This window comes from Sorex fumeus, unplaced genomic scaffold (genome assembly GCF_029834395.1).
Source record: "Sorex fumeus unplaced genomic scaffold, SorFum_2.1 ptg000125l, whole genome shotgun sequence".
Classification (NCBI taxonomy): Eukaryota; Metazoa; Chordata; class Mammalia; order Eulipotyphla; family Soricidae; genus Sorex; species Sorex fumeus.
This window is the reverse complement of record NW_026606182.1, coordinates 3,954,723-3,972,564: the sequence shown is the minus strand read 5'-3', so window position 1 is coordinate 3,972,564 and position 17,842 is coordinate 3,954,723. Positions and strand designations below refer to the sequence as shown.

The following is a 17,842-nucleotide window of genomic DNA, read 5'->3' as shown; positions in this document are numbered from 1 at the left end:
GCCCTCCCCACTGTCCAAAGGCCTCCGTAAGCTATTTGAGGAGACGCGTGAGCACACCCAATCTGTCAGCTCTCCGACTTTGGGAAGAAGTTGAACAGGGGTTTCTGCCAAGTGTGGTAATGTTCTCCATCTGCAGCTCTGACTGGCTTATTTACTCACATTGTTTGTAGGGGGGATTTTTGTTAACCTGATGGTGGTGGTGGTGTGTGTTGGGGGGAGTGACCATGTGAGGTGCCAAGGATGGAATCTGGGTGGGCCACGTGCAAGGTGAGTGCCCGGCTCACTGTACCATCTCACTGGCCCACCAGAGAAACCTTTTGAAAAGATGGTTTCCATATCATCCTCACCTACCATAAAATATTTTGATTTTTTTTCCAACACTTAAAATCTATGAAGCAGGTCTTAGCTCAGGGGCAGTACAGAAACACGGGGACATGGACGTGTGAAGGGCCGTGGCTCTGTGGCACCCCTCATCAGAGCTGTCACCGGCCGCTGAGTGTGGTTCCAAGCTGCAGAGCACATAATCTAAAGGTGCTGAATCTCACCCACTGCTGCTGGGGATGCCAGTGGGTCCAGCCCTTTTGGAAAACAATATGAAAGCTTCTTGGGAAAAAAAAGTAATAAAAGGTTGGGGGGGGTATTATGCTTTCAATGCAATCCCACTTCTTGGCATCTACCCCAAGATGCAATTCCACTTCTTGGCATCTAATCTACTCCATCTCTCCAGAAAAGACATCTGCACTCCTATGTACACTGTAGCACTATTTGTAATACTCAAAATCTGGAAACAACCCAAGTGCCCAAGACCAGATGACTGGACAAAGAAAACTATGGTACATACACACAATGGAATACCACAGAGCTGTAAGAAAAGATGAAACTTTATGATTGTTTGCAAAATTTGCAAAAACGGTGCAATTCTCTGCTGTGTGGAAGGATCTGGGAAGTATCATGCTGAGTGAAGTTAGTCAAAATGAGAGAGGCACAGAACGCACTCTCGCTCTCTCATAAAATACATATATATATATATATTTATTATGGCTTGTGCGGTAGCACAGCAGGAAGAGTGTTTGTCTTGCATGTAGCTGAGCCGAGTTCAATCCCCAGCATCCCATATGGTCCCATGAGCCCCGTCAGGAGTGATCCCTGAGTGCAGAGCCGTGTGTGTGTATGTGTGTGTGTGTGTGTAGAGCAGACCTGCAGGTGTCCCCTCCCCAGAGCGACAGGTGTGTGTGTGTGTGTGTGTGTGTAGAGCACACCTAAAGAGGTGGACAGTGGTGACCAATGGGCTGTGACAGCCTGTCCACCCCGCTGCCACTCGGTCATGTCCCAGTGTGGTCAAGGCTCTGAATATTACCCTGGAAACAATACCTACCCGGCTTTGACTTGGACTCAGCCGGAAGCTGTTCCCTGTTGCTTTGACTCATCATCGAGTCTTCTGGAATCAAAGCAGGTGTCACAGAACAAAATATCTGACAGATACTTACCAAGGAACCATTACGTGTCAGACACCAGCGCCCGTGACGTGGGGGGGCAGGTACCTGACCCTCCCCATACCATTAACAAGGGTCCCCCACTGCCTCAGTGTTCCAGCGGGGGGGCCTCCCCGAGTTCCTTGGCCAAGCCACCCCAGCTCCGTGTCCCGTTCCTTTCTGAAATGACATTCATCACAGATGCAGCAGATCCCTTCCGAGATACTCCACGCGCATTAATGCAGCGTGAGGTCGTGTGAACTTTAGCTTGTGTGGATCTGTCATTTACCTGTAAGTCCCTGTTATTTTAGTATCACTTTAACAAGGCCAAACATTATGTCCAAATTCTCCACTATTTACTATCATTCTAATCCTCGCCTTATCCTTCATCTCTACTGAAGGATATTACATCTCTACCGAAGGTCTAATTACATCCATCCCGGGAACTGTTTTCATTCTGAATCTAACAGCCAGCAAAGCCGGCGATTGGTCTTGCTCCCTGTTATCTGTGAGCTGCACAGCAGCCCTGGCCCCGGCTCGTACCTCCACTTCCAACCCCGCTGACTGGCTCCAGAACTCTCTGTCTGAAGGAAGTGATGGACGGTAAGAGGAAGAACATGCCATGAATCTACTTTTTATCAAAAACACAGACAACACGGGCAAATTACTTGGGTCCTCTGAACAGTCAGAGAGCGGCCCGTGGAGGTAAGGCGGGAATTCAGAATGTAGGGGGGATCACCTCGTGCCACAGAGAGCTCAGTGGACAGACCAAAGGCCTCATGCAGGAGACCCGGGTTCCATCCCCGGCACAGAGCCGGAAGTGGCTCCTGATCACTGTCAAAGATGGCTCAGAGCCCAAGAAAAGAAACCAACCAACCAAACCCACCCCCCCCAAAAAAAAATCACAAAAATATAGGAAGACTGCTTGAGAAGGGCATCGTTTGGGGGAAGAAGAGAACCCAGAACCGTCAGCTAAAGGGAGAAAAGAGGGCTGAGCTTCAATCAGGGTGTCTGGGAAGCTCTTGGGAACAAAAACAAGTATCCCGACTAAAGACAAAACCAAAGTAAGGCACCAGAGCGACAGTACAGTGGGTAGGGAGTTTGCCGTGCACGTGGCCAACCCAGGTTCGATCCCCAGGTCCCACTAGGATCCCCTGAGCTTTGCCAGGAGCGACCCCTAAGCAGAGTCAGGAGTAAGCCCTGAGCACTGCTGGGCATGCGTGCGTGCGTGCATGTGTGCGTGCGTGCGTGCATGTGTGCGTGCGTGCGTGTGTGTGTGTGTGCATGTGTGCGTGTGTGTCCTGCTCCCTCCCACAAAAAAGGGCTCTCTCTACTTACAGGCAAACATATCCCAGAAAAGACCGTTTCATCTAACAATTAAATCCTTAAGGACTCAAAAAATAGCTCTCAGCTCCGCTTATGATTATTTTACTTTAATTTTTGATGGGGGAGGCGAGGTGGGGAAAGTTTGGAAACTGTGAGGCTTCGTGTTCCATTCTGTATTAAATATGAGAAAAACCCTACTGGGAAGGAAAATCCAGCCATGAGTTGAAAAGGAAGTCTGATTCTTTTTTTTTTTTTTTCAGACTCTGGGGAGAGGGAAAAAGGAATATGTTTCTGAAAACAGATCCAGTATCACTGCTGCCCCGCCAGAAAGGATAAAAAGAAAGAAAAAATGTGAGAAAGAATGCCTGCTGAGCTTCGGTTTTTCCAAAAGCAACACCAGTCCCCATACACGGCAGCACGTTTCTCCAGCCCAACTGGCCCTGGGCCGCAGAGCACCGCCGCTGAGCCGAAGCGGTCCAGGAACCAAGGTTTGGAGTCTGACAGCCGCAAGGCCGGACTGGCCAAGGAAATGACAATTTTGTCCTCTGTTGCCCGTGTGAATCACGGAAACAGCGTACCAATATAAATACGGAGGTGCCCGAATATACTTTCCTAGACAGTATGTTCGTTTTGAAAATACGGACAGCGGCTCTATCAACAACTGTCTCCATAGTAACCTAGTACAGTTTCCATCTCAAACAATTAACGTCCGGAACACTTCCAAAAATCAAGCCTACTCCCGGGATGGAAGCTAGCTGAAATTTAAAAAAAAAAAAAAATCACAAACATTATTTTTGCTGAGATAATTAAAAATAATAATGGGCTCTCAGCTTACTTAATAAATCACCGCTAAGTTCCAGACTCCATTCTCGCTTGACATGCTTTAGCTGAGGGGGTGTGGGAAAGGGGGAGCTCAAGGTGGGCTACGTGTGAGCAGTGTCCAGGGTGCAAGTGACCAGAGATCTGTCAGAGCAGAGCGCGGGCCAGAGAGAGTCAAGAGGACCAGCGTGGCGTGCGGGGGCCATGGGCATGTTCTCCGGCATCTGGAGAACGTCCTGGAGCACCACAGGGAGGAGCCCTGGATGTGGGCCCCCCTCCTCAAAAAGAGGGAAAAAAATTAAAACAAAACAAAAAAACACACATAGTACAGTGGGCTGGAGCAATAGCTCAGCGGGTAGGGCATTTGCCTTGCACACAGCCGACCTGGGTTTGACTCCTCCGCCCCTCTGGGTGAGCCTGGCAAGGTCCTCGTGGCATATTCGATATGCCAAACACAGTAACAAGTCTCACAATGGAGACGTTACTGGTGTCCGCTCGAGCAAATCGATGAACAACGGGAGGACAGGGCTGACAAAGTACAGTAGCGTTTTGTCATTTGAGAATTTTTGTACCATCACATTTCCAAGGAAACCAGCAATGCCGTCATTACTCTTTCTTCCATCACTGCGTGGCAAATGTTGGCCTGGCAGTGAAGCGGAAGACAACTTTGATGAAAAACAGTGAGAGATTTTTCTATTACGCCAGGACCATGCTACACCAGTAGGATCTACCACCTAGTCATTAGCAGTTCCTTTATTCAGGGCAAGGGTTTCAACTCAGGACACACACTGGGTCGCCCACAGAGCTTTATAAAACAGAACTGCAAGAGCTGAAGCCTGGGGCCATGATGCGGGAGGCCTAGGCTTAGCAATTCCCTTGTTGAGAATCACATTTTTTTTTAAGAGGACAAGGACAGAGATAGACATCAATCTTAAGGAATTAAGCTCTGCATTCTCCAAAATAAATAAATAAAAATTAAATAAATAAAAATAAAATTAAATTAAAAAAACCCTGTTGTGAGACCGTAGCTGGTAGAGCTCAGGGGTCTTCCCTGAGCGATGCCTGGGATCTAACCCAGGGGTCTTGGGATTGCACATAGGGTGTGCAGTGTGTGCATTTCACCAATGGAGTCAGTCTGGCCCCAAGTCTGCTCTTCAGGGGAACCGACCAAAACTCACAAGACTGTGATTAAAACCAACAGGAAACAAAGAACCATTAGGTTGAGCATGACCTGGGGGACGCCAGCCTCTATTCCCCAGTATCACTATCTTATAAAAAAAGCTCTTTTGTTACACCCAGCAATGCTCAAGGGAGATAATCAGGGCGAGGGACCTTAAAGTGTCCCAGTGGTGCCTGGGACACTGTGGGGTGCTGGAGAAGGAACCGAGGGCTCCCATTTGCTTTGGGCCACCTCCCTGTCCAAAGTGCATTTGTTTTTTGGTGACGCATTCCAGAGCAAATGACATAGCTCAGTGGCACGGCACATACAACTGATCCAGAGCAAATAACAGAGATCAGTGGCAGAGCATATACACCTGTTCAGAGGAAATGACATAGTTCAGTGGCAGAGTGTATCCGCCTCCTCCAGAGCAAATGTCAGAGCTCAGTGGCAGAGCACATACATCTGGCATGCATGATGGCCTGAGCTGCTGCAAAAACCAAAACAGGGAGGGAGGGAGGGAGGGAGGGAGGGAGGGAGGGAGGGAAGGAAGGAAGGAAGGAAGGAAGGAAGGAAGGAAGGAAGGAAGGAAGGAAGGAAACAACAAAAATCGGAATCCAGGCCCTCGCCCAGGAAATTTCCCACCCTAGATATTAATTCTCCATTTCAGATTCAGTGAACGCCACAGAGCAAGACCAAAAAGGACTTTGCAGGACCATCTGTAAATTAGGGGTTAGCAAACTCTCCTTTTATTTCCCCTAAAAGTTTCAAAAGGTTCAGTTAAAGACTCTGACCCCTCATCCTTTCAAAACAAAGCAGCACTTCTTCTAATCTGTACCTTTTGTTTTTGTTTTTTGTTTTCCAGCCACGGAGTGTCAGCAAGGGCGTGTCAACGAGGGCGCACAGCACCCACTCGCTTATCAGGTAGACAGGAGGCTGAGTCAGCAAGGATGCAACACCCAGAAACAAAAGTTCCAACAACTTGAAGAGAAAAAGATCTTACCTTTGGTTTTTTGTTCCGTGACCTGCAAGACAAACAGACATAGGTAAATGAGTCACTTTCTAAATCAGCGTTGCAAGACTACTTGAAATCGAACAGTGCCAAGTCACTCAAGCTGTCAGATACACAGGCGGAGTTGAAAGGCAGAAGAGGAAACTGTAACTGCCACCACCATCCTCACCAAGGAAGAGTACAATGAAAACACAAAGCCTTCCTCTCACACCGAGGGACGAGGTCGCCATGCCAGAGGGCTGTCTGCCACTTGGTCACCGTGGCCAGCAACCGCAAATAACCCGAACCCAGAAACTCAAGACAGAAAGTCTCCCCCTGTAAATGTGAGCTCCAACCCTCGATCCAAATCTCCAACACTTCTGCTCTGGGGCCCCACGTCAGAGTTCTACGTGGGCACGTGGGGTTTGAACCAATCCATGCCATCGCCCGACTGGGTGAATCTCAACTCCCTACCTGATAAATGAAGACGGTTGTAAGGCTTCTATCAGATTGCTCGTGCCAAACCTGGACAAACTGTTTGCTGCTATCTGAGTCTACGCAAAATAGCAGACAGACAGCAATCAGATTGAAATGACGGAGTGACAGAAAATCGCTCCTTCTACTAGAAACCAAAGGACGCCAAGTTACACACACCGCAACCCTGAGACAAAGCCATGAAAGGTCACGTGCAAGAAAACGTCCCAGAGAAAAAAGCCAGAATTTCAACAGGGATTATTTACATTACAGTCCTGAGACCTTAAGTGAGTGTGACCCCCTTTCCCCAAACGCTAATCGTCCAAGCCACTTTCATACTGGTTCTCAGATGTTTATAGTAAAAACATTCACTCCCCCCAAAAGAGAGGACATCTGATTTTCGTGGCCAGTAATCATGCAAAGTCACTGCCACGGATGTTTGTGATGGGAAAGGATAAGCATCCCTAGGGGGTCTGTCCTGCGGCTGCAGCCCACTTACACAGCGGGTTCCAGCCCGCCCCTGTCAGACGCTGAGTCTGAAACAATTAAACCACTGACTTCTGTGATCTCCTGGAGTGTTTCTTACATCCTTGCATTTAATAAACAAGCGAATTCTGTTATGAATTCATGGCAGAGAGCATTTTTGTTTTTGCTTTTTTTTTGGGGGGGAGGGGGGGAAATCACAACACCTGGCGATGCACAGGAGTTACTCCTGGCTCTGCACTCAGGAATTACCCCCCTGGCGGTGCTCAGGGGACCATATGGAATGCTGGGAATCGAACACCGGTTGGTTGCGTGCAAGGCAAACACCCTACCCACTGTGCTATTGCTCCAGCCCCAGCAGAGAGCATCTTAAAGCGGATGTGTTTCTCAATACTGTGGAGAACTCAATTTCACTGTCTAATTTTTCTATAACCCCCCTTTATTCAGGAACGAACAGACTTTGTATCCACCTACCCATTTCAGGCAACAGAAATTTTACATCCTGCTAAATGTTTTTTAGAATATCATTCTACCTTTTGTTTGTTTTTTTGAGGGGGGCAGGGGGCACTCAGGACGTGTCCAGGTGATTATAGATGGCTCAGGGATTGAACCCTGGCCAGCCATGCTCAAGGCAAGTGTCCTACCCGCAATACTATCTCCCCAGTCGCTAGAACCAGTTATCCAGCAAGTCAATGTCTTCCCCCGCCAGGTGCTAAATGCATCTTATGCATCTTATAATGCGGGTGCCATTGAAAGGATACCCTCCCCCCCACACAAGGAAAAGCTAAATGATCAGAGACTGTGCTCTGCCTTTGCTGAACAATGGTACTCTAACTGCATCAGCTACTGCGTGTGAATCGGCTTCTTTGACACCTTCCCATGACTTTTCGGAAAGCCCTCACGCCTGATCCTGCGATGGCTCTCCCAAGAGCCAAAGGTCACCACGCTGGAACACAATGGGGGAGAGCTTGTGTTTAATTTCTGCGTGGAGATCACCTCATCTGGGATTAACGCAGTCAACTCTTCAAGAAAACGGCCTGGCCATCACTCACTCCTGACTGTTCACTTACTAAGCAAACATTTTTTGAATGACTCTTACACACCAGGCCCTGCCCTTGTTACTGGAAACACAAACATGAATGAAAGCCCGAGAGAATTCCAGTGCAATGGGAAAATAAATGGAGAGGCTTGGAGAGTCACTGAGAAGGGCCCCCTCAGACGTCTGCTGGCTGGCCGAGAACCACCGGCCCTCCAGCACCTTCTCTACGACCTTCACTTCGGTGCGTTTTTCAGGCCGCCTAGTTGAGGCTGTGGTTCTAAATATGACCGAAAAAAAAAAAACATAGATATCCACATGGTGAGTAGTTGATGGGCTGCGGGGGGGTGAGTGCTGATTTGGGGGTGACACCAGGTGATGCTCAAGGATCACTCTTACAGTGCTCAGGGGATCAGATGGGGTGCCAAGGTTCAAACGTGGGTTTGGCCGCGTGCTAGGCATCTCTCCAGCCCCCAGAGGGTAAATGTGCTCTCCCCTTACACTGGTAATGGGGGTGGCGGGTGGGACACTGGGAACAATAGTGGTGGAAAATGTGCACTGGTGGAGGGATGGGTGCTCGAACATTGTGTGACTGAAACGCAATCATGCAAGTTTGTGTCTGTATCTCACGGTGATCCAATAAGACGTATTAAAAAAAATCAGAATTTCAAAATGAAATTCACCCGATGGATCAGTAAAAAGAATAAAGACCACAAAGTGGGTCCCAATCCTCGCTTGCCAAACTAGAATATTTTTGAACAAAATAACTGAGCTGTATTACTGTTCCTAATTAGCCACTCTCAAAGCTCATGGTGACCGTCCTCTTTGCCGCTACTTTACCGCCACGTCTCAATGCAGATACAGGCACTCGGGAGCACTCTCCAGTTGTACAAAACGAAGGTCTCTGCACAAAGGATCCCGACTCGCTCTTGAGTAAACCTTGCCATCTTTAAAACCAGTTTCCACTGAGTGGAAGCCTCAGTGAAGGCTTCCGGAGACACAGCTCACTGACCACGTAAAGACACCAAGACGTTTAGAGAGTGGCTGGGGGCTGCCTTTGGCCTCCAATGACTACCGCTGGGCCTCTGTGGGCCCCCAGCTTGGGCTCCACCCTGTGGGCCCAGGCGATTAACCCAGGGAGGGGAAGGACTGACTGTTCACCTCTGGAGATAAGCTGGATGCCTGAAGGCAGGAGTGTTTCCTCCTCCCATCCCTTGGGGCACAGGGCAGCCACAACACCTCATAGCTGGCGGGTCAGCCCTGCTGATGGCAGTGACTGGAGGGTCCCTGTGTCCTGGAGGTCTTTCAGAAGCCTCTAGGTTGTTGTCTGACATTTTTCGATTCTTCACTGTCACTATTTATTTATTTTTTATTTGTGGGTCACACCCGGCGATGCACAGAGTTTCCTCCTAGCTCTGCACTCAGGAATTACTCCTGGCAGTGCTCAGGGGACCATAAGGGATGCTGGGAATCGAACCTGGGTCGGCCGCGTGCAAGGCAAATGCCCTCCCATCTGTGCTATCGCTCGGGTCCCCACTGTTACTTTAGACCTACTCTAATCAACTGAGACAAGGAGGATCGGGTGCGCTGAGGAGCAAGTGTCCTCATGGGGTGGAAGTGTGGCAGCCGCCCCCGCCCTGATGGAGAAACTAGTCGGAGCAGAGCAGAACCCTGCAGAACGGTGCAGGCCCCTCTGGGGACACAGGACACAGGGTCAGCATCCTATGTCCGTGCACACATGCACGGCGTGAGGAGGAAGGAAAGAACATCTCACATTTCTAATGTGGCATAGGAGACAGGCGATCAAGAGCAGGAACAGCGGCCCTCACAGATGGTCGCTCGGACATCCGACTTCTCGTATATCTATAACGCCAAGGAGAGCCACCCTGTCCCCTGGCTGGGCTCACGTGCCCGCTGAGCGGCTCAGAGTCCCCACAGCCCTCCCAAGGGCCTCGGCTCGCGGAAATGAAACAAAGCCAGTCATTTCTGTCCCCCAAAGATGGCACCGGAGCCACCCTGCCCATCAGTGCCTGGGACTTGCAAGTGTGGCAGAGACGGGAAAGGAGACCCACAGGGCCGGGCCAGAGGCGAGGCTGAGCGGGCGAGGGCGGGAGCAGGTGGGTCCCACCATGCCCGCACGCACCTCGCCATCCTGACACTTCCTTCAGCTAAGCGGAGACAGCTGACAGCTGTCAGTCAGCTCTGCGCTCTTCCCTCCCCCAGCCAATTCTTCAGCCCACCAGCACGTCCCTGGGTCCCTCCCGGGAGAGGGAATTCCCAAGACACCTTCAGACAAAGGACAGCGGAGGCAGGGGAGAGACGGGCGGGCGCCAGGGCCAGGCGTTCCCCGGCTGGAGAAGGAGGTGGCAAGAGCCGAGCCCGTCCCACTCGCCCCGGCTTCTCGGCGGCCCAAGTGGCGCCCACGCCACCAGCCGCAGCACGTTCTCTGGACCCACCTTCTGAGTGGCTTCTTTTTTCTTTTTATCCTCTTTCTTCCTTTTCTTGTCTTCCATTAACTGTTCTTCCCTTTCTTGCTCCTTCTCTCTGTTAAAGTAAGATCAAGCACAAAGGTTAGGAGCTGTCGGCAGTTGGCTTGAGACAACACACGGGCGACATTTCTCTCCCTGCGGGGGGGGGGGGGGGGAGGGGGGCGCAGGACAGAGGGTTTTCTATAAAGCTCACTACATTGAGCGATTCCCCCCTATTTGGCTTTGTTACCCTTTTTTTTGGAGAAACGTGAGTTTAGGTATGGTTTCAAAGAAGTCCATTCAAGGGCGTCTTTGAATAACATCTTGAAAAACACATATTTCTGCCCAGCAAAGATTCTGCCCCCAAGCACTGCAAAACCTTTGGACATCCCTGGGGGTGACCCCTATTTGAAAAAAAAAAATAATAATAACCCTCAGTGATGATTATACAACTCTATTCTAAAATCATCATCATTACTGTCATCCCGTTGGTCGTCTAATTACTCGAGCGGTGCCAGTAACTTCTCTATTCCTCCAGCTCTGAGATTTTAGCAACCTCTTCTTACTCGTCTTTTCCTAACGATTGGAGGCTCTCTTCAGGGTCAGGGGAATGAGACCTGTTGTCGTTATTGTATTTGGCATATCGAATATGCCACAGGGAGCTTGCCAGGCTCTCCAAGAGGCATAATATTTAGAGCTATTCTAAAATAGAGACTTGATCTTCTCCATTATTGATGCTGCATGGTTTCCATTGTGGGTTTTTTTTTTTCTTTTTGGGTCACACCCGGCGATGCTCAGGGGTTACTTCTGGCTCATGCACTCAGGAATTACTCCTGGCGGTGCTCGGGGGACCATATGGGATGCTGGGAATCGAACCAGGGTCAGCCATGTTGGCTGTGTGCAAGGCAAATGCCCTACTCGCTGTGCTATCACTCCAGCCCTCCATTGAGTTTTTAATGTAAGTACAGAGTGCACCCGAACCCCTACATTCCTGGGGCTGGAGAGACAGTACAGTCAGTACAGACTTGGCTAACCCAAGTCTGATCCCCGGCACCCCATATGGTCCCCCAAACCCAGCAGGAGGGACCCCTGGGTGCAGAGCCAGGGCTGAGCCCTGAGAGTCACCAGGTATGGCCCCAAGCAAGCAAAGCCTAGCCACATTCCCTTTCTTGGGTGAGTTAGTTGGCATCTCCCCACGCGCCTGAATGAAAATGGCTTTGCTATCCTAATTAAAATACTGAAAATATTAGGATTTGGGGAGGGGGGGAGGCAGGGGTTATTTTTCAGGGTCTGAATGTTCAGGAATCATTGCTGGCAGGACTTGGGGACCATATGGGATGCCAGGGATCAAACCCAGGTCGACCGCAGGCAAAGCAAGTGCCCTACCCACGGACCTATCATTCCAGCCCCTAAAGAAATCGTCTTCAAGAAATAAAGTCACTCTTTTTATCGACCCAATAATATAAAATCAATCTTAAGAAACGAGTGGAACTTATAAATCACACTTGAAAAGAATAAATTTAAGATGCAACCTTTAGTCTAACATGTAATATATTCTGATATATGTCCTCGTAGACTAATAAAATAAAGAGCACAGCCAACTTTCTCCAAGAAAAATGCCTAAGCAACCGCTGGTTATCATTTCAAAGCGAGGGCAGAAAACCCCAGACGCCACGCTCACTCGCTGAGTGTCAGAGCTAGAAAAAGAGAGGGGGATGGGGTCTCTAGCTCAGCAAGTTCGGAGTAGACTCCGCCTAGGGCGTTTGTGACTTTAGGGTAGACAGAACACATCAGACCTATGGCCTCCATAGTCTCGAGAAACAGGCTCGGCTGAAAGTCAGACAGACTGACTTTGAGTGAAGTAAAGGCTTGCAGATGCGGCAGCAATCAGAGGCGGTCCCCTGAGGTCTCAAGGAAAGGGACTAAGCATCACTCAAGCAGGGGAGACGTGCTCTCATGACGGGACGCCCCACACGGAGGGCAGGAGCGCGACCCACGAGAAATGCATCCCCCTCGAGTCGCGTGTCCGCGCCGCATGCGCACACAGGGACCTCTCTTTCCTTCACAAAGGAAAGTCTGACGCCGGCAACTGCAGCCTACAGCAGGCAACTCCCGGGAAAACCCAAAGTAAAAAAAGCAAGTCAGACTGTTGAAGTTTCCTTCGATTTCCAGTCGAGTTTCTTCACGGTCGGGCTGTGCACACCAGTTGCTGTGTGAGGCGCTTGGCAAAAATCCACTCGCAGCAGCGCCGGACCTCAAGAAAACGGATTTACAAAATCTGGCCAGAGGGCTGTTGACCATCTAAGGTAGGCTGGCCGCAGATCCTGTTATATTTGGCCTCCCGAGGGCTGGCTTCCTCCAGCTCCAAGTGGAAAGAGAAGATGAGGTTCCTCATGACCCAGTTACTCGAACTTGGTTTCCATTTTTTAAAGTGCAACCGACTAAAGAAAAAGAGCGACCGCAGACGGAAGAAGCTCCCGTTCCCAATATTTGATGGCTTCATAAAACAGCGTCAAACTGCAATTTTTTTTCCTAAATCTATTCTCAAATTAAGTTTACTTGAAAATGAGATGTCCAAATATGAGCCACGTCTTTATGAGATATCCTCTTAAAAAAAGAATCCAATAGGCCTTTCTTTTTTCTTTTCGGGTCACACCCGGCAATGCACAGGGGTTACTCCTGGCTCTGCACTCAGAAATTACTCCTGGCGGTGCTCAGGGGACCATATGGGATGCTGGGGAATCGAACCCGGGTCAGCCGTGTGCAAGGCAAATGTCCTACCTGCTGTGCTATTACTCCAATCGCTCCAATAACCTTTTCGAACATCTTTCCCCGCCCCCTTATAAACAGGTAATTCGGGGAACAGGCTTAAGATTCATGTTCACAACAAGCGAATTTCCAAAACAAATATTTTTTCAGAGCTTTCCAGGAGACAAGCACTGCTTTCAGCCCGTCCGGTGACTGTTGGGACAGTTGCTCTGCATCCTGCTTCCTTAGGAAGGGACCAGCCCCGCTTTCTAAGCCAGCCGGTCACTCCCTGAGGAATGGAAAAGCGACTCAGGGAGGCCCTGCACTGGGCCTGCCACATGCCCCCATGCTGAGTCACAGCCGGGCTGGGAGGAGGACAGGGAGCCCCAGGGGATTTCCCAGGGCGCTGGTGGTGGTGGTGGTGGGGGGGGGTGTCTGCTGCGTCCAGAGCGTGAGCCAAGCACGCATGCGTTAAGAAAGGATGAGGGTGGGCGCTGGCTGGGGGGAAAGGGCGTAAGTGGGACGGAGAAATGCAGGTGAACACTGCTGTCCGTGCAGACTGGCTTATGGGAACGCACGCCTTTCCCACACCGAAGAAGCTCACGTGACAAACATATGCTTTGTGAACGTATGTTAAGGACCGCGCACGTTGTTGTGTGAAAATAAACAGAACGTCCTAAGCACAGGTGTCGACTCCCTCGTGCAGCCGGAGCTGGGGGGACTGAGCGCCCCATCCCGGGGCTGGAAACACGCCTCTAACACGGCCGGCTCCCACTTGCGGTTTGGGGTTTGTGTTTGGAAACGGCCTCATCCTCGGGACCCCCCACCCCAAGCCTGCCACCACCGCCACTACTCTTCCTGAACGCTGTTCCTCAGGAAGACCCTCAGCGCGTGGTGAACAAGAAGGGTCCATTAGGAAGGACAGGGCAAGTACAGAACGGACGGAGACAGAGTTTACCGGGAGGTGACCCTCAGCGATACACAGGCCCGCTCCTGGTGACGGAGCCAGGGTGAAGGCTCCAGAAAGGTCAGTCTGAGACAACAGGAGCATACAAGGAATGAGGGAGAGATCATCAAACACTGTTATCACACAGGGATGGCAATGAGGAAATAAGGAAAACTGTTAAGTGAGGAAAATGAAATGTTTCGTTTTAAAGCATAAAAAATTACTCCTGGCGGCCAGAAAGATAGCACAGTAGGGAGGGCGTTGGCCTTGCACGCAGCCAACCCGGGTTCAATCTCCAGCATCTCATAGGGTCCCCCGAGCACCGTCAGGAGTGATTCCTGAGTGCAGAGCCAGGAGGAATCCCTGGGCATCGCCAGGTATGACCCAAAAAGCAAAAGAAAAAACAAACAAACAAACAAAAAAAGCCTTCCTGATTGTAAGGGATGAGGACTCCGCACTCACGCGCTCACGTTCCCCCCATGGACGGCCTAGGAAAAGGGTAACGAACGGAGGAATGGAGGCTGAGACGTCACTGAGACAGAGGAGGCTGGCGGGGGTGGGAGGCACCTTACAAAATAACAGCTCTGCAAAAAAACAAAAACAAAACCAAAACCAAAAACAAAAAAACCAAAAACCCGTTCTGCAATCTTTCCAGCTTTCAAAACCATGAAGAGTCCAGCAACTGGAAGTGATGGCCAAGACACAGCCACCAAATGCAACCCGTGGGGTCCAGGGACAAGAAGGCCATTTGGGGTGACGGGGCTGCAGCCATGTGGTAGCATGGATGTGTGAGTTCTTAGATTTTTGGTGCATGTGCTGTGTTCTAGAGGCACAGTAAGTAACGGGGACAGCTAAAGAGTTAATGATGTCAGGTCAGCATTTTATTTTTATTTTTTGCTTTTTGGCGTCACACCCGGAGATGCACGGGGGTTCCTCCTGGCTCTGCACTCAGGAATTACTCCTGGCAGTGCTCGGGGGACCTGATGGGATGCTGGGAATCGAACCCGGGTCAGCCACGGGCAAGGAAAAAACTCTACCCGCTGTGCTATCGCTCCAGCACCCAAGTTAGCATTTTAGACTTAAAATCTCAAGAAATGAAGTGCCATTGAACCTTTCACCCCAATCTCAACGTTTTGTCTAAAGCTCAAATGCATTACTGAGGCAGCACACCAAATTCCTTAGTAATCTACACAGGAATCTCCAGATTCCTGACACGGTGCCCCTATGGCTGGGCCAGGCTCTACATCCGTGTGCTGAAGATGGCCGCACATTAAAACACGCATATCTCAAACCTCTCATGGAACAATCAAATACAAACGGCAGGTGGCTGGATGGGTCCCAGTGTACCATCAATGGCTTCCAGAACACATTCATGTTCCCATCTCCAAACATGTCAGATGCAACTGCAGAAGAAACTCAGGCCCAGACAAAACCCCAGCCCCACCCTCAGCCAGATGTACGCTCCAGTGGGAGAGAGGCAACAAGCCAGGCAGACACACCACACACACATGAGCCAACACACGTGAAATTCAGGGCGCCTGCCTTGCACACGGCTGACCCAGGTTCGATCCCAACACCCCAGATGGTACTGCCCGGGATGATCCCTGAACAGAGCCAGGAAACCCTCAGCTGAAAGACCCAGAATCAGGCAGGCAGGAAGTGACTAGCAAAGGCCACTCGGAGACCCACCGAGGGGAAGGAACATGTGGGGAGCTGGCAGAGAATGTTCCAGAAAGAGCCATGTAAAGGGGTGACACCAGACTCAGAGAACTGGCTAGCAGGTCAGAGCAGGAGAGAAAGAGGGAGCGCGAAGGTGGAGGCACCCTGGGGTGTGACGGCCAGCCTAGAACAGCCTCCGCCCGGCCCTGAGCACGGCCCCTCGGAGCAAGCGAGACACCAGAAGCAAGCCCGTGCTGCCAGAGGAGGGAACAATAAACACCACGACAGCTTGCAGTATCCCCGCTCCCGAGAATGACGCTCTGACAAAAGCCACTCCCGACGGTGACATGCGGTAGGATTCCATTTATGTAACGTTTCTGAAATAACAAGTTGTCAGGGGCTGGAAGGAGGATGGGTGAGGCAGCTGCAGATTTTATAAAGGGTCGGGGGGGAGTGTGGTCTTGTGTTGGTCAATTGTTCAGTGTCAGTGGAGACACAAATGTAAGTGAGGTAATACTGTATAGAACAAAACACCACATATAACTAATAAGCTCAGGTCACTGTCACTGTCACTGTCCTCCCGTTGTGCATCGATTTGCTCGAGCAGGCCCAGTAACATCTCCATCATGAGACTTGCTGTCACTGTGTTTGGCGTATCGAATACGTCACGGGGAGCTTGCCAGGCTTTGCCGTGAGGGTGAGATACTCTTGGTAGCTTGCCGGGCTCTCCAAGAGAGGAGGAGGAATCGAACTCGGGTCGGCCACGTTGGCCACTTGCAAGGCTAACGCCCTACCCACTGTGCTATCGCTCTAGCCCATAAGCTCAGGTAAGCCTGGAAAATCTAAATAACACAAATGTATTTTTTGACAACATTTAATACCTTGGCCATGATATTAACGCTACTGTTTCCTGTGAACTGTTTAGTATGAGAATGATTATTATATTCTTTGGCCTCACACATTAATTTTACTATCATGTACAAATTATTATCTGTCATGTACATCTTATTATCTCATTCCTTCTTTGGACAAACTGGCAGGCTACCGAAAGTAGCCTGCCCACACGGCAGAGTCTGGCAAACTCCCCGTGGCGTACCCAATATGCCAAATACCAGTAACGATGATGGGTCTCATTCTCCTAAAGAGCCTTGAATATAATCTCAGGGCTAGGATGAAGGAGACGTTACTGGGGCCTGCTCGAGCCAATCGACGAATAACAGGATGGTCGTGATTCGTGATTCGTACAAATTATATTTGCATCCCATTAAATTTTTGTTAGATTCAGCAAATGGATATCTATAAACTAAAAGGAAAAAAAATCAGTAGAAACTGAGTGAAAAACAAAAAAAAAAAATCCAGATGAACCTACAGATCTCAGCAAGACATTTAATTTGGAAAAAAAAGAAAAGACTCCAACATTAACTCATCTTTCAGTCATCTGTTTAGTTTCTTACAAATAATCTAAAAGTACATAAGCAATTTTAATCATTTTGTCCATATTCAGAGAAATGCATCTCCAAAAATATTCTCAAACCTATGCCCTAATTTGTTCAAAATGTTACATTTTTCTCAACTGAGGTTCCTTACCGTATATCAAGTACAAGAACTATGACACCACGGAGTATCACTAAAATGTTCCTCTGGGGACCGGAGAGAAAGTCTGAGTGTCCAAGAGCCTGTCCTGCGTAGGGCTGACCCTGCCTAGCTCCCTGGCACTACACGGTCCTCCTACACTGCCGAGGGACCCCCGGGTAGACGGGAACAGCCCCAATGTAGGCTGATCCCCCCAAAACATTCCATTGCCAGTGGTTCATAATGCAATTCTTCTATGGATAATTATAGTGACACAACCATAATACAACCTATTGTTTGGCTCTATGGAGCTTCTCAAAATATATCTGAAACAAAAACTTGTTCTAAACATTTATTTCGTTTAAAAAAAAAAAAAGACACTCCTGGCAATTTATAGAACAATATGACAATGACCCACTGCCCTATGTCCCTCTCTCGCCTCTTCCACCTGTCCTCCCTCCATCCCTGAGGGCACCTCACTCACACACTCACACACACACACACACACACACACACACACTCACACACTCTTGGTAATCTCGGTTTTCATAATCAAAGGCCAAGGGTTTGTCATCAGTTAAAACTGTCTAATCCCTTGTTTTGCTTCTGTATATATTACAGATGAGTGAGATCATGCCGTATTTGTCCTTGTCCCTGGGACTGATTTCACTGAACACGGTATCCCCGGA

General features: G+C 49.7%; 1 protein-coding gene across 6 annotated transcripts in view; it reads right to left on the bottom strand.

The window, feature by feature from the left end:
• Positions 1 to 17,842, bottom strand: part of TNRC6B (trinucleotide repeat containing adaptor 6B) — a 237,727-nt gene that overhangs the window by 67,344 nt on the left and 152,541 nt on the right. For all 6 annotated transcript variants that reach the window (XM_056137430.1, XM_056137432.1, XM_056137435.1 and 3 more), the window contains 2 exons: positions 10,217 to 10,304; positions 5,780 to 5,801 (listed from right to left, as the gene is read on the bottom strand). In XM_056137430.1, the coding sequence (XP_055993405.1) occupies positions 5,780 to 5,801; positions 10,217 to 10,304 (110 nt within the window). The remainder of the gene's footprint in view (positions 1 to 5,779; positions 5,802 to 10,216; positions 10,305 to 17,842) is intronic.